The 15,684-nt window shown below is 41.4% G+C and overlaps 1 protein-coding gene across 2 annotated transcripts in view; it reads right to left on the bottom strand.

The window, feature by feature from the left end:
• Nucleotides 1-15,684, bottom strand: part of LOC308069958 ((E2-independent) E3 ubiquitin-conjugating enzyme FATS) — a 90,633-nt gene that overhangs the window by 30,556 nt on the left and 44,393 nt on the right. For both annotated transcript variants that reach the window (XM_080403130.1, XM_080403129.1), the window contains one exon: nt 14,169-15,243. In XM_080403130.1, the coding sequence (XP_080259256.1) occupies nt 14,169-15,243 (1,075 nt within the window). The remainder of the gene's footprint in view (nt 1-14,168; nt 15,244-15,684) is intronic.

The raw sequence follows: 15,684 nt of genomic DNA, 5'->3' as shown, positions 1-15,684 counted from the left end.
TGTTTCATAGCACCTACAACTGCAGGACCCTGCCATGTCAAAAGCAACAGAGCTGGCTGGGTAAGCCTTGTGCTGTACAGATCTTGAAAGGTGATTCAAGCTGACCACCGCTACTGTCAGCAAAACCCTAGAACACTCAAAGTGTGGGCAAATAAGCCCACAGAAGTGTCTGTTTTCCAAGGGACATTGTAGGCAGAGTTCTGAAGGGAGAAGAGGTACAATAATAATAATAATAAATAATCAAGAAATGAAATCCAAAGAATTAGGGACAGCATGGAAAGGGCATCAGGATCAGCAAGCGGGGGAGAAAGAAGGGAGGGGTACGAACTATGTTATATCCTTATGAACCACTCGGCGATGACCCTGGTAGGCAGGCACCCACATCGCTACATGCACAGTATGACTCTGCTCTTCCTTTTTAATCACATGCATAAACTGCCTATGGTCACAAGCTGACCTGAGACCTCAAGTTTTATGTAGATGGAAATGACCAATAGCCATTAAAACAATCTGAAAGGTGGCAGCTGAGAGATCTGGGAGGTACAAGGGAAAAAACCCAACTGGTTTCAGCCCTAACCATGAACCCAAACAAACCAGGTGGGGCTTGTCCTGTTCTACATTGCAGATGCAAGACATTTAATAGATGACTGCTGTTTCCTGACAAACGCTTTTTTGAAAGTGGCCACATCACTCTTTTCTCTGCTGACTCATTCTCAGCCACTGCCCCTCTCTAAACACTTCTTTCTAATGTCTTTGTTGAGGACAGAGGGAAGGTTAGAAGTGTTTTCCGCCTTTGATCCAGTCCATGAGAAATGGTGAGACGACACATCATGTAAGACACTTCCTTGTCCAAGAGTCATTAGGTAAAATCAGATCCTGCAGTGAGGTGCGGGAAGCTTTCCGTTCATTTTCCCAATCCTTAATGCACTCACAATTGATGAGAAATATTTTTACTAGCAAAATTATGGTCTCCTGCACATTTTAGTGATCTGGATGGTTCATGTTTCTTTTTCATCATCCTATATTTCTGAGGAAATCAAGGGCATTAAGGTACATCACCTAGTGTCTTTCCCTTACCATACGGATCAGAAAGCTTGTAACATTAAAAGTTCTTTCCTGTAACTGTCCATATGGGGAGAAGCAGTCAACTTCTCAGGGATTCTCTACTGAAGACTCCCCAAATATCAGCATAGACAGGAAAAAAAACCCTTCACCCCTTTTTTCCTGATTAAATTCATTGAGATGAACCCCATCCCAAGCAATTTCACAGCTATACAGAAAATCTGGTCAAAGTAAGGAAGTGAACACAAAGCTCCCAAATTCTAGGCTGGCATCCAAGCTCTCCCTCTTCTCTCTGGTATAACTTATTTTTCTCCTTGCTTTTCACACGTTGCAAATATTTGCCTTATCTTTTGTCAAAACTTAGCTCTTTTCTCAGATGAAAATAGTTTTGATGTGAATATGCTCAGGAAACTGGATAGACTGAATTCTGTACACACACTCAGTTGGAGCTCGTGCGTATGCAGTGATCTGTTCCTTCATTCCCTGACCGATCCCAGACCTGCAGTTACACTCTGTGTTTCTACAAATGTTTTATGACATATAGAGGAAAGAAACTTTGGGACAGATTAATGGGGTCCTGGGCATCAAAGTCTGTTTGTGGGAGGAGGTAGGAACAAGCAGCGCGGTAGGAGAAGATGAAAAAAGCAGCAGGTAGCATTAAGTAACTGCAAAGCAACAGAGAAGGAAGTCTTTTCACAAAGACAGCCAGGATACTAGAAGGATAGAGGGGGAAAAGAGAACTAAGCTGCAGAAAGAACTTGAATGGAAAACAAATTATCTCTAAATCATCTTTTAAATTCAAATAGTTTACTGGCCAGCAGAAAGCAGAGAGAAGAACAGAAAGTGGAAAGGAGAAAAGTGTTTCTGCTCATCCAAGGCAGCATCACAGTAGGAGGTAATTTGCCTTCATATCATGAAACAGTCTGTGCAACTAATGCGTGTGTCGGGAAGCCAAACAGCTTCTTTGCTGAGATTGTCAGACTGCTCAAGCCACTGTTGTGTCCCCAGGAGAGGCCATTTGCTGCTGCCAGGCATTGGTATCCAAAACTACAGAATGAATCGTCAGGGTGGTGAAAAGGGGCTGCAATGTAGCAGAATAAAACAGTGCAAAAGAGTTGTCTGCAAGTCACATCTCTCCTCTCTAACATCTTAAAATATGGATCTGAACAAAAGAAAGAAGAGTTGCCTGGAGTATTCACACTCCATTTACTCCTAACTACCAAACTAGCTATTTGTGGATACTGGCTTCCAAGTGTAAGTACAGTAACCTGCAAGAACTGAGAATTAAGCTCCAGGAATTTTCTCTACATACAGTGCAAACAGCGGCAGCCTTCTCTTATGTGCTGCGCCCCTTCCCTGCTAAAAGAAATGCCACAGTGGCATTCCACCCATCAGGTCTGGGGAATCCCTACAAAGACATGGAGTAGGAGAGAAAGGAAAGAAAGTCATGGACAAAATTAGGAATGGGGTCTAAAATTAGAAAAAGGTGATGGCTGCTTCTTAGCATTTTATGACAACAAAAGGATGCCTAAAAAAGAATTTTAAGAAGCAGGATTCCTGATGAAATTCAGGTATAAAACCACTGCATCCTTTCTGCATGAAAAGAGTCTTCCTTAGATCTTGTACTAATATTATAACTAAATCTTAATCCTTTATTATATTCACAGTATGATAGGGAATTTTTTTTGTAGTTAATTAAGGCAATAAGGAAAGGTGCGCCTTGTTCTTGTCTAACATCAACGGTAGTCAGAATAATAACAGAGCCAATTTGCTAAATTCTTTCCTCTAACTCCCTCTTGAATTAACCTTTCAATTCAAAAGGTACACCCAGGTGCAGCCAATCCCCAGGAAAACACAGCGAAACAAACCAGACAGGCTCCAAAGATCAGCTCCCTCATCCTCAAAGCAGCTGTCAATTACCTTAACTAAGGAATGCAGATGCAAATGAAATTTTGAAAAAAAAAAAAGAAAAAGAAAAAGGCAAAGGTACTTAAAGGTAAGATCACAGAGTTTCACTCTATACATTCTGGATCCGTTTTTAATATACTATGTGGGGAATTAGGACTGCTACTCTCATTAAGACTATCTGGAATTGTATATCTAAATCCCCATGCACCAGATGAAATATATATGCCCCTCTGAGAATATCTAGAATTGCAACTGGATGACTAGCAATATATGTTTTTTCTATTATCCCAGCTGAAGAAAGGCTTTAAAACTAATGAACAAAGACATGCAAGTGTAATGCTTTGGGAGATACGAGAGAACAAAACTCAAAGAAACAGAAAGCAGAATGACTCTGTTAATAAAATTCAGCAAATATAGATCCTAGTTGTAAAAGTTCAGCTGCTTATAGGAGAAAAAGTCAAGGAACAAAAATCACAAAAAAAAAGTCATTTTTGCCCTGTGCAAGAAAAAAAGAAGACAATACTTGAATTTTTAAATAATTGCTTAGTGAAAACCACATGATATTGGAGGAGTTAAAAATATTCTGTAAAACCCAGGGTGGTTTTTCAAAAGCTTTTTTTTTTTTTTTTTTTTTTTAAGGAATCCTTGATCTCTGAGTAAAATAAGTATATTGTTTTACTGTAAAGTATCTTTTTACATTTTCCTCCCTCTCCCTTCAGGGGGTTTTGCTAACAGGAAGTGACCCTGCATTACAGCAGGTTAAACTTGCCTTTCCTTCAAACATGGACAATTCAGGCAAACATACTCTTTTCCATTGTTACTACTTTTTTTTTTTTTTTTTTCTTTCTCTTTCCACTTTACAACAGGATAATGCAGCTTTTCATACTTTCCTAGAACACTCTTCCTAGTGTTTCAATGTGGATTTTTGACCATTCATGACAAAGTGCTTCTTTGAAATTGGCCAAAGCTCATTTTAACAGATGCAGCACTACAAATCCTCTGTGACCACCAAGCAAGCCTGACAAGAGGCAGCCAGGGAAGGAGACACACAGTACTGATTCACTGTGTGTCATTAACGAGATCAGACATCACCACTGTAGGTAGGTTTTACATTATAGACCACCTGGTGGTTTTTGTTGTTTGGTTGTTTTTTTTTTTTTTTTTAAATTTAATAGAGGCCCCATGCCCTGGGCTGCTGAGCTCTCCCAGACCTCCGTGATGGAAGCTGACGCTACCAAGACCCCAAGCAGAGAGGAGTGGCAATTAATGTTCCTTAAATCTAAGAAAGATCTACCTTCTTTGAGATTTAGACCCAGGCATATGTAGGCATAGGCTGTACAGAGCCCACACGTGCCTCAAGCAGGCAAGCAGCGATCTGTAATCCAAACCAAGCCTCCAGCCTCCTGATGACAAAGACTGATGACTCAATTCCTATCGTGAAACAAGTATTACCCTGGCTAAGCCATATGGTCTTAGATAGAAGCAAACAGACCACATCATCTCAACAGCCTGGTAACACAGAAGAATGGAAACATTGAGAGCAATGACAATATTATTAGTTATTTCAGTGTTTGTCAAAGGATGGAAGATAGGATGGATAATTTATTATTCAGATCACTGCCGAGGAAAAGACATCACTTTTAATCAGTCAACAAGCTGCAGTCGGCAAGGAGTGCTACAAAATTCAGATGTTTTTACTAAAATTTCTGCTGACCAGCAATGAGACCTACATCGCTAACTGCCTTCTGATGTTTGTCAAATGACTCATTTGTAAGAGACAGTGTCAGCCACTGCTCAACATCAGCATCCACGGAAACTATCCGAATTGCAAAAGGTCCTGACAGTATTGTAGCTCTGCCCGTGCTCCCTATCCAAACTGGCACACTTAACAAGGTCTGGGTACCTTTCAGTAAGAACCTGAGGCTGGATCCTGGGAAACAGGGCTGGGCCATGTCCTCAGCTCCCTTCCCAGAATTTTCAAGACCCCAAGTTGAGGCAACATTGCAAGCTTGAGCTGAGAGGACCAGCCAGACTGTTACTCCTGATGAACATGTCATTGTACCTCTACTAATGCTTCTTCAAACAGCCCTGCCTGGTGAGGATAAGGCTTAATTAACTGTTATATCGATAACACCTCAAGCTAAGAGTCTAGATTAATAAATCATCTCTAAAAAAGGTTGGGTTTTTTTTGTTTTATTTTTAAAATGACATTGACAGCTGTGGGCACATTTCTCAGAAGGAAGATCCTTTCTTTTTACAAAAGCTAGTATTTGACTGTAGAAAGTTGTAATCATTTAAAAGAAAAAGCTTATCAAGTGTACCTAAGATCTACTAGTCTTCAAATTTACAATCAGTCCAAAGTAGGAAGAACCTCTTAATGTCAAGGAATAGCTTGTTTACAAAAGGCATTTGACAAAATTAGTGTAGTCCAACACTTGCTTTCAGAGCAAACAATCCCATAATGCAGCTAATCAACAGCACCTACCAATAAGTCTCTCCCTGGTGACTGCCAATTTATTTTCTTCAAACACTTTGCAAATCATTAATCTGTCCTCTCTCTTGGTGTTAAATAAAGGAACACCACTTATTTCAGGGAGTTCATGGGCAGCCACGTGCTGCTCAGGACAGGGTGTGAGGGACTGACGCCGACCGTACACGGAGAGGTTTGGTGGACCAAGGGTGTCATTTGCAATGACTGCACCAGCAAAAAGGAAACGTTCCTGCCTGGCACCCACAGGAGATCATCCTACACTCTGAATCACAAGAGCATATTATTGCTGCAGAATATTTTAGTGGTCAGGAAATAATCCACCCATATGATCTGATTTGACTGCTTGCACCAGTGAGTTCCCAATACCCAGCTGCTTGACATCAGTGTTTATATATTTTGCTAACATTTTTCCCTCTCTTGCTTCCTATGTGCTAGGACAGGATAAAAGGAAAAATATCCTCTTTTCATTAAACTTTTCATAATTGGGAGATTGGACAAGCACCTGGTAATTATTTTCTGGTTGAAGATAATCAGCCTTAGAGTGATGCCTTGGATCATCGTTGTTTTTCTTGTCATGCATTTTTGGCCGTGCTATACCAAAGCTATGTCTTTAACAAGCCCAACGCTCCCAGGAAACTGGTCCTTAGACTGAGAGAATCTCTGTTCATATTGTTAAGAACCATGGAAATGTTTATTGAAAATACTTTGAAATTTGCTGCTGTACTTTTGAGATGTTCTCTGTAACATCCACGTAACAAAAATCTTAGACATCCCCATTTGTATTTTAAGGACGTCATGCCAGAAGCTATCAGACACTATTGTAGTGACTCAAGGAGTAATGTGATGCAGCGTGACTTTAAAAATAACTTTCACAACAATTTAGAACATTTAAATGGTGATTTGCAGGGGAAGAAATGTATCGACCACTTGGTATTCTCATCGTGTCAAAACCACCTAGTTGTTCAGCTCTTTCTGATAATTTTCCGCAGCCAGACTGAGGCAAGTACTCATTTCACAGACTGCAGAAGAGTTGCTCCCAGTTTAAACCAAGTGTGAATAAGGGGAAAATGAGGCCCTTTAATCCAGTGGCATAATGCAGTCACCGAATCCACGTAGCCTCTCTTTCTCGTCATCATTTTAATGATTCTAGTATTCGGTCCTCCACTGCTTGCCCTGAGTGCTAGCGAGTGACTTTCCCCCTCCAGAGTCTTTCACTTTGGATTCTCTCACATTTTTACCAACTCTGACAGCTCAAGGCAGAAATGCTCACCCTGCCTAAGATGGAAAACAGTGGAAAAAATCAAACCATTAACTTTCACATGACAAAACAAGGAGAGCCGAACTTTAGCTTGGATCTTCAGCAGACAATATAATCATCTTTAGGAAATGAATTCTAATTTATGAATTTCACTCATATAAATGTTGTCCATAACATCATTAACAGGGCAGATATCCTTCTGTCTTCTAGGGAAACAATGGCTTTTCTATCCAACAAGTTTGTTGCTGTGCCCCATAACATAAAACCGAGCCTTTAATCTGCAAAAGGCATGTTTCCTGAAGGTGAAGAGCTCCTTCAACTCCAGTCAAACTATTTTATGGTCATGCCCTTAAACAAGTGAAAACAAACAAGTAAACAAAAACATCCACAAAAAAACCCCAAAACAAATACAAAACCCCAATCATTCACCCAACCACCCGTGGCTGCTTGGTGCCTAACACCACAGAAAAACTGTCAAAGAACAAGAAAGCTCCACAGGAAAAGATGAGCTCTTTAATCAGGGCCAGGGTCGCTGTGACATAACAGTGCCACTGCATCGCCAGTGTTGCCGTTGAAGACCAGCCTAGGAGAAGCTTTGGCTTACACAACCTTGAGTATCATCTCTCCCTCTTGCTCACATCTGTCACCTATGACCTCCGATGGTAGCTACTCCTCCATATGACAGGGCAGAACCTCCGATGGTAGCTACTCCTCCATATGACAGGGCAGAACCTCCGATGGTAGCTACTCCTCCATATGACAGGGCAGAACCTCCGATGGTAGCTACTCCTCCATATGACAGGGCAGAACCTCCTATGGTAGCTACACATCCATAAGACAGGGCAGAAGGCCACATCGCTCTCCTGAGTCCTGTAGTTTATCTAAGTAAGTGGAGTAAGGAAGAGTACCACTCCATGCCAATCCCTTGCTTCTTCTCTTACACCCAGTGAGCGTCATTAACCCTTCCTTCACCACACCACACGGTGGAGAAACTGGCAGTGGGCATTTGAAACTAAAAGCAAAGCTCAAGAGCTTGGTACTTTATAAATGCAAAAGGGCCCTTCAGAGTAGAGGAGGCATCCTCTTCCTTCTAAAAAGGAATAAAAAGTCTCCAGGATAAGGATAGGAAAATCCTATTGCCCACCACACGGGTTGGGGTCTGTCTCGACCCCACCCTTCCACCTTCCAGAGTCACTAATAACTGAGGACTTCCAGTTCCTCACGGAGTTTTCAACATCTGTAAGGACCAAGTTCTCAGTTTCTGAGCATCTGATACAGTACATGAAGGTCACATTGCAGTGTGACACAGACCCAATGACACAAAATGTCTAGACTAAGGAAAATCGACAGCCTCTTCCATTTTAAATTTATACCAGATGAAGTGAAACATCAAAGGAGCTCCTTTTAATGGGCTTTTTGGCATGTGGTCCTTTGTTCTTAACAAGTCAGCACCAGCTGCTATGTCCATAATGCCAAGTCAGTAACATCCCCCGGCCAGATTCTCAGCTGATGTAAATCAGTGTCACTCCTCTGAAGGCAGATCTTTCTATTGGTTGACATCAGCTGAAGATTTGGCTCCTCATGCCTAGCAGGTGCAAGCTAAAGTAAAATCTTCTGTGCCATATTTCACATTTCTCCTGTCTTCACCATCACTACCACTGTACACATTCTCAGGCTGGAGAGTTAATTAGCATCAGCTGTAGCTACTCAAGTTTCTATACAATAAATTCCATATTGTAAGGAACAGCTTTCATCTAATTATATCTTGTTCATATGTTGTGTGTGTATATATATATATATCTCCCTACACACACACTTGTACTCTGGATTATTGCATAGTGGCTTCCCCATAAACAGGAGATGGGGTGAGACCACCAGATAGGTCACATTCATTCATTACAACATTTCAAATACTATTTAATAATTGAAAGTAAATGCTATGCATAGTCTTCAGTCTTAAGATTGCTTACATTAACCCATCCTGATTACCATGAGTATATATTAGTTTAAAGGTGACCTACAAATATTTTCTTGATATATAAATGTCTCTAATACCAAGGGCTTTCCAATGTGTATTTAATTTATTTTTTTTTTCTTTTTTGCTTTGCAGGTAGCAACCTATCGAAATCCCACAGCACAATCTGTTCTGATTTGACTCCAGTACAAGTATATATACACATACATATAGACATGCACACTACATAAAAAAAAAAAAAAAAAAAATAGTTCTTGAAACAAATTAAAGTCCAGTTACTCACTCCTTGGAAAAAATGCTGCCGACTTCAGCACTCCTTGGAAAAAATGCTGCCCACTTCAGCACTTGTTAATAAAACTGTTGTTTAAGAAGGAATCAGAAGCCAATAGTCATCTGGGGCTGTTCAACACCCCAAAAGCCCAGATCCCATCTCCGTTTTCCCCATTCATTGCCTTGGGTTGTTTTAATTAAGTAAATTATACTTTCAAGTCACCTGCCATTCTCTTTGGGAAAATGAGCAACTGCAATACCAGCTCTCTGATCTGTCTTGTTCACTGATTTAAGTGTGTTCTTCCTCTTCTTGAGAGCTTTGTTCCTGAATTGTGTCGTTTGCGGGCAGTTCACAGTGCATGCCCCCAGCCCCCCGCCATGCCAGGGCTGGCTCCCCGTGCCTGCACTTACTGCCATCCACAGTCACCGCCACCACCATTGTGTCATGTTCACCTTCTGTTGATGACTCACGCATACCTCGTAATCCTGATTTCCCTACATTTGGGTCGTTTACATAGGAGTGTGATTCATGAGGTGCCCTTTTGTCACCTCCACGTCTTTTGTAACTCAAGGTAGGGCTGTGGGAGCCAGCCCAGTACTTGCCATCCCGACCAGATTCTCATTTCTCTGCACCTCAGCTGTTCTTCCTTAATAACCCTGCACAGCAGTTTTGAGCATGACAACAAAAGAAAAACAAAAGTGTAGACGTTATAAAAATTGAAGTGTTAGCAGAAATTATTTTGGTTTATAACATAGCTGAGGTTTGTGAAGGTGCTCAGGCATCACGATGTTTACAATTAAGCTGAAACAGATGAATTTAGATGTTGGCACTTATATTCATTCCCAGTAAGTGATATTGTTTAATTAAAAAGGTTAAAATGGATTTAAAGTTGTGGGATTTTCTTCCCTTTGTCCCTTTTTTATAATTCAGCATGGAATCCAGTAGGTAATAGATTGTAAAAGATGGATGGAAAACTAGATATTCATGTGGAATATGTTCTTCGTGAAATGTAGGTGGGAAATTAAGATTAAAAATGCTCCTGTCTTCAACAGAAACAAGACTAATCCTTTCATTTTTAACTTACCTTGTATTTATGAGACATCAGCTACAGACAGTAAAGGAAATTGCAGCATTCATTTAAAAGCAGTGCCAGCAAGTTCTGACAGCTTGTTAAAAACCATGACCAAAGGCAGGGTGATACACATCGATCACCTGTGACAAGGACCCCATGGAGCTTGGCCCGAGCTTACCCTTGGTCATATCTCTGAGGTGGGTCATGTGGCTCTCTGGATCATTTCACATTAACGGGTACACCTTCCTTAAGCTGCCCAAGGGATTTAAATGGTGGCCATTCATTAAAAATAAAGACAGTCATGTCCTATAACTCTATGTCCTCCTGCAGTTCAAGTCTGACCATGTGTAACATGGATTTTCCAGCAATTACAGTCCAATTTTTTGCCAAATAATGGAAGTACCCAAAGCAATGAAGCCAGTAGGAGATACAGTCCACAGCAGTGAAATCACAAGATCGTATTCCATCCTTGGAATGCTGTAGCATGAAACATGGCTTTGAACACTAGCTGAGCTGAGAGATTTGGATTTCTAAGTATAATTACCATCCATGAGCATAGCCCAAGATTTACATTTCATTAATATTCCTAAAATATCTTTTTCATATGCGGCACATTGTGGAAATATATACCTCTGGAGATTATCTGGACCAACCTCTTGCTGAAAGCAGGGCCTTAGATTAGGTTATCCAGGTCCACGTAAAGCCAAATCCTGAATACTTGGATTTGAACATGAAATAGTATGAGTAATACTATAAGTAGAATCATTGTTACTTTAGTGAAGTCATATGAAAAATTAGAAAAAAATCCTCCAAAGAGACCATGACTCAACTGACCCTATAGGAAATGGCAAACTTGGCCCAGTACCTAAAAAGCAGAGAAGTATTTGGGTGTCATTCGACTTCAGATCCTAGTAAGGCAGCCTATACATCCTGGAAACTACATTTACAGATTTCATACAGAAAAGTCTAGCCTTGATTTTTTTTTTTTTTTACACCCATGGTGATGTTATTACCACTTGTATTTCTGCTGGCAGGAAGATATTGCCTACAGCTGCAAACTCATATAAACTCAAACTTTCTGGATCATCAGAAATGTGATGGACAGTGTGCTCTCCACAGTTCCCCCATCCATAAGATAACTATGTTAAGATATTAGCACTGTATCAAAAGTTGTTCACTCTCCCTTCTTTGCTAGCTCTTCCTTCTTTTTAAACATCCCGTTTCACAAACATTTCATTGCATAAACACACAGCAGATCAAAGCTTAACATGAATGGATTTGAGCTAGTAAACACCAAAGGAAAAAAATACTTAAAGGAATTGGGAATCTATAATGGTATAAAAGACTTTGCTGATGGGGTAGTTATTTCGCTGTGCTGGTAAAGCAGCATCTTGCAATACAGGTCTTGTAATTTCCAATATGCAGATATGCCACAGCAAAAAGCAGGAAGGCAACAGTGTCCCCACTATAACTCTCTTTAAATATCTAAGACTAGTCCAGGACAAAACCCGTATAACAGGCTGTAGTACTGTACCAGATTTGCACCTGGACGGAGTATTTGACCTAGGCAATCACTTCTCTCCCTCACTTTACCCATTGTCCAAACTGAAGGGAACTCAGGTTTTCATTTTCTCCCAGGTTAAATCATACCAATTGCCTTTAATTTTAATGAGCACTGCAGATGTCTCACACATTTAACTGGGTTTCTTATGATTTGTCACATTTAATGGTTGACGGCTATGCCAGAGCTCATTACTTTGGGGATCCTGGTGAGAAAGGCCGTTGTTTTGAAGCATTATTCTGGCTCTTTATACAAATTTCAGACAGGAAAGTTGTAGCAAGCTGCTAAACACCTTCTTATCTATTACAAAGAGTCTGATCAAGAGAAATATATATCTTTACATTCTACATTATTGCTTACACAAAAGGTGGAAGCAGTTAAAAAGGTAGCATTTCCCACGTTTATTTACACCTGTATTCTTGTGTACACAAATAGTGGAAGTAATTTTTCAAACCCCAGCACTGCTCAGCAGGTTACCTCACTTATTTCCTCTTTTCAGTAAAACTGTGGATCTGTAAGCAGCGCCCTGTTTCACTTTCTAATTACTTCTAGTAAAAGTGATTCTTTCATGCCATCACTGTATCACTAAGCCCACGGAAGGCTCAGTATTATTCTAATCCTTGTTTCTGCAGGATATCACAGAGAGACTTTAGATGCTGTTGAACAATGACTCGCATACATAATACTTCCTATGGAAGCTTCAGGAGGACATCATTATTTGAAATTAGGATGGTATTTAATGAGGTCCAAAGCCAAAATGCTTAATTTGCTGCTGTGAGTCAGCGGAAGGTCCTCACCAGTCCTCGCTCCTTTACATTTCTGTCCCCAGATCTCTAACACTGGTTGGCATCTTCCCTCTCCTGCTCCTCACTGTGTCATCTCCCCCTCAACAATGGACAGCCTGGATTACACTTATAAACATAAATAGAATTATTCGGGTTGGAAAAGACCTTTAAGATCACAATCACAAATCCAACTGTTAACCCAGCACTGCCAAGCCCTCCACTAAACCATGTCCCCAGGCACTGCATCTACAAGTTTTTTAGACACCTCCAGGGCTGGTGACCCCACCAGCTCCCTGGGCAGCCTGTGCCAGGGCTTGCCCACCCTTTTGGTGAAGAAGAACTTTCCCTGGCACCCAACCTAACCCTCCCCTGGCGCAACTCGAGGCCGTTCCCTCTTGTCCTGTGGCTGGTTCCCTGGGAGCAGAGACCAACCCCCCCTGCCCACAGCCCCTGCCAGGGAGCTGAGAGCGATCAGGGCCCCCCGAGCCCCCTTTTCTGCAGGCTGAACAACCTTACTTCCCTCTAAAGAATAAAGAAATATTTTATCTCAGGCTTTCTTCAGCACCCAGCCTGAGGGGTGCTTCACCCTTTGGACCCACACAGTTTTCATTTAAAGGCCTGGCTCTGGAATTACTGACACTGCCAGTTTCCCTGTGGAAAACCCTGGCTCCGTGGATTATTTTCTTAAAGGTTAAAGCAGAAGGCCTCTGAATGAAACCACTGTTTGCACCTTGATAACTGCAAGAGCAGTCCCATCGATTGCAGGCACGGGGAAGCAAGTGCAGCAGTCACAGCAAGGTGCAAAGGGCTGGTACAGCCTGGGGTTTGTACATGTCCAGCCCATGAGACATCATGCAGCTTCTCGTCTTTCTCCTATTTTCCATTTGCACACTGGGAAGATGAAGGTACAAATGAATCTCAAGATGTAGCTTATGCTCATATACTTAGATCAAAAAGGGTGTATAAGAACTGGGTAATTGCAATCAAAGGTAGCCCAAGGTCGCAGGATACATGGGGGGTAAGTTTTAACCTTAGTGCTTCTGGTAAAACCCAGGCTCACTCATTGACATTCTTCCCATCCACACTCCTTTCCTGGAAAGTCAATAAACTCAGCTGTGGTTATTCAAGTGCACTGTAAAATAGCTGCTACAGCCCAGTGCAGCAGAAGCTATAGCACTCTGGGCATGAAGCAATCCCCACAGTACCTTTCCCTTCTCTGAAAGCAATGTTGCAAAGAAAATTTTATGTTTGCAAAATGCTTGGAGATGTTTGAAACAAATGTGTTAAAGATTTGCAAACCATTTACCTGGAGCCATTAGTTATAAAAGCCTGGGCTTATTACTATAGCCTTCTACATAAAAGCTGAAAACAAGATCATTTTTATTGCAAGGAGCACAAAAGCAAGCTCAGTGCAGCCATCTCCCTCTTAATCTCAGACCTTGAAATTCAGCCCTCAAAGAAAGACCTAATTATTTTCAGGGGCTAAGCGCCTGCATGTTACTAGGGGAAAAAATATGTTACGGTTAAAAATGGTTAAAAATAGAGATATAATACAGAAAACACAGGCATAGTTCTCTCTGTCATCTGATGACCAGCACACATCACTAGCACGGCAAATATATTCACGGTAGTCCTAAAACTGAAAACATCTGGGTTGTGCTCTGACTCACCGTGCCTTTGCAGAAGCAAGGATTACTGTTATCTGCTCACTTAAAATCATTGTGGTGGGTCTGTTCCAGCCTGAGCCTCTGCTCCACCAGACTGAGGTTTATGGAAATTACTTACCTGCCTCATCACTTGAACTAGGACGCTGGAGAGAAAATGCAGTGTGATAGCTGCCAGACTGCTTATCATCATCTTTCTTTGCCGTTACTACATTATTAGGTCCTCTGGGTATATCCACAAATGCTGAAAGTTCAGAGACAAAGACACTTGGCAACGGGTATTTACTACCCAAATAGCCTTCACTTGTTTTGTCTTTATTAATTACATTATTTTCTTTTAAGGTTGCACTCATGTTTGCTCTGAGTGGAGTCTTGTTTTCTCCTAGAAGCTTTGTTTGAAATATCTCCTCTATTGGCTCTCCATTAGCTATGCCATCTACTCCATCTGCTGTTAATCTAGACAAACTGCAATTTATATTGAAGGACAATGTTGATCTATGAATTTTGGGGCATTTAATTCGAGGTTGGTCAATGCATACATTGAGCGACTTGTCTAAATAATAGATGGTATTTGGACACTGCTGAGAAACCTGAAGGTGGACACATGAGAAGAAGGAAGGTGGTGCTTTCTCTCTCCCATCGCTGCTTTGAAGACCCACTTCGCTCTCTTTGTTTCTGGGGTCAAAAAGCTGCTTTTGTGGCTCTTCACCTAATTGTGAGCAAGATTCAGAAATCTTTAACAGAGAGGCATGTTGGTGTGCGTGGCCTGGTGGAGGCCAGCTAGGGAGGGCAGCACGGACCTTGCTCGAGGTGGGGAACGTGGTATTGGGCTCTTGCACAGCCCCAGGTCCACGTGCTGGGTCTCTGGCGCCTGCAGCAACACGCCTGGCTGTAATGGTTATGGAGGCAAACCCTTTCTGCTGGTTGCGACACTCTGCAACGGGAGAGTCCAATGAAGCCGTGGTGTCATCTAAGGATGCCTGGATTTCTAACCTGCTGGGAAGTACTGTAAATGCTCTGTTGACGTTGACAGAACCGTGGTTAGCCAGAGATTGCTTCGAGTGGTGAGCACAGGGCGGGGGGATCACGGACTGTATAGGTGAAGTGGGCCAATTCTCTTTTGATTTATTCTCATCAATCATCGGTGAAATGACTGTCGGTGAAATCAGTGTTGTATTTTGTGATGACAGAGATTCCTGCAAATGAAAAGATTCAAATTAGCGACATACTCTGTCATAATATATGTAACCGTTGCTCATCTACTGACTATCACACTGGTCAGTTTTGTTTGAGATTTCTTGCTAACTTCTTTGTCATTTAAAAACACATGCTCTTGAAACCAGCTCTGAATTGTCTGGGAGGCTTCAATGAAAACCTTAGTACTCTGGTGCAAAATAAATCAAAATTAGAAATGTGTATTCTATACTATTATTTTCAGTATTCAACCCGTCGTTGCAGTCCGGATTTGCCGCTGCTCTGTTTCTTTACAAATGGACATGTTAAAGGCAATGGCCTGTTTCAGACTATAAACTACCCTTTCATGACGGTCTGCTGGAACTTAAAATGCATTGGAATATATTATGGATCATTAGCCTGAAGGTCCACATGTGCCATCACATGCTGCAGAGGACATGTGG

This window comes from Falco punctatus, assembly GCF_963210335.1.
Source record: "Falco punctatus genome assembly, chromosome: 9".
NCBI classification, from domain to species: Eukaryota; Metazoa; Chordata; class Aves; order Falconiformes; family Falconidae; genus Falco; species Falco punctatus.
Note: the sequence above shows the minus strand (reverse complement) of the source record. Positions and strands in the feature narration are given on the sequence as shown.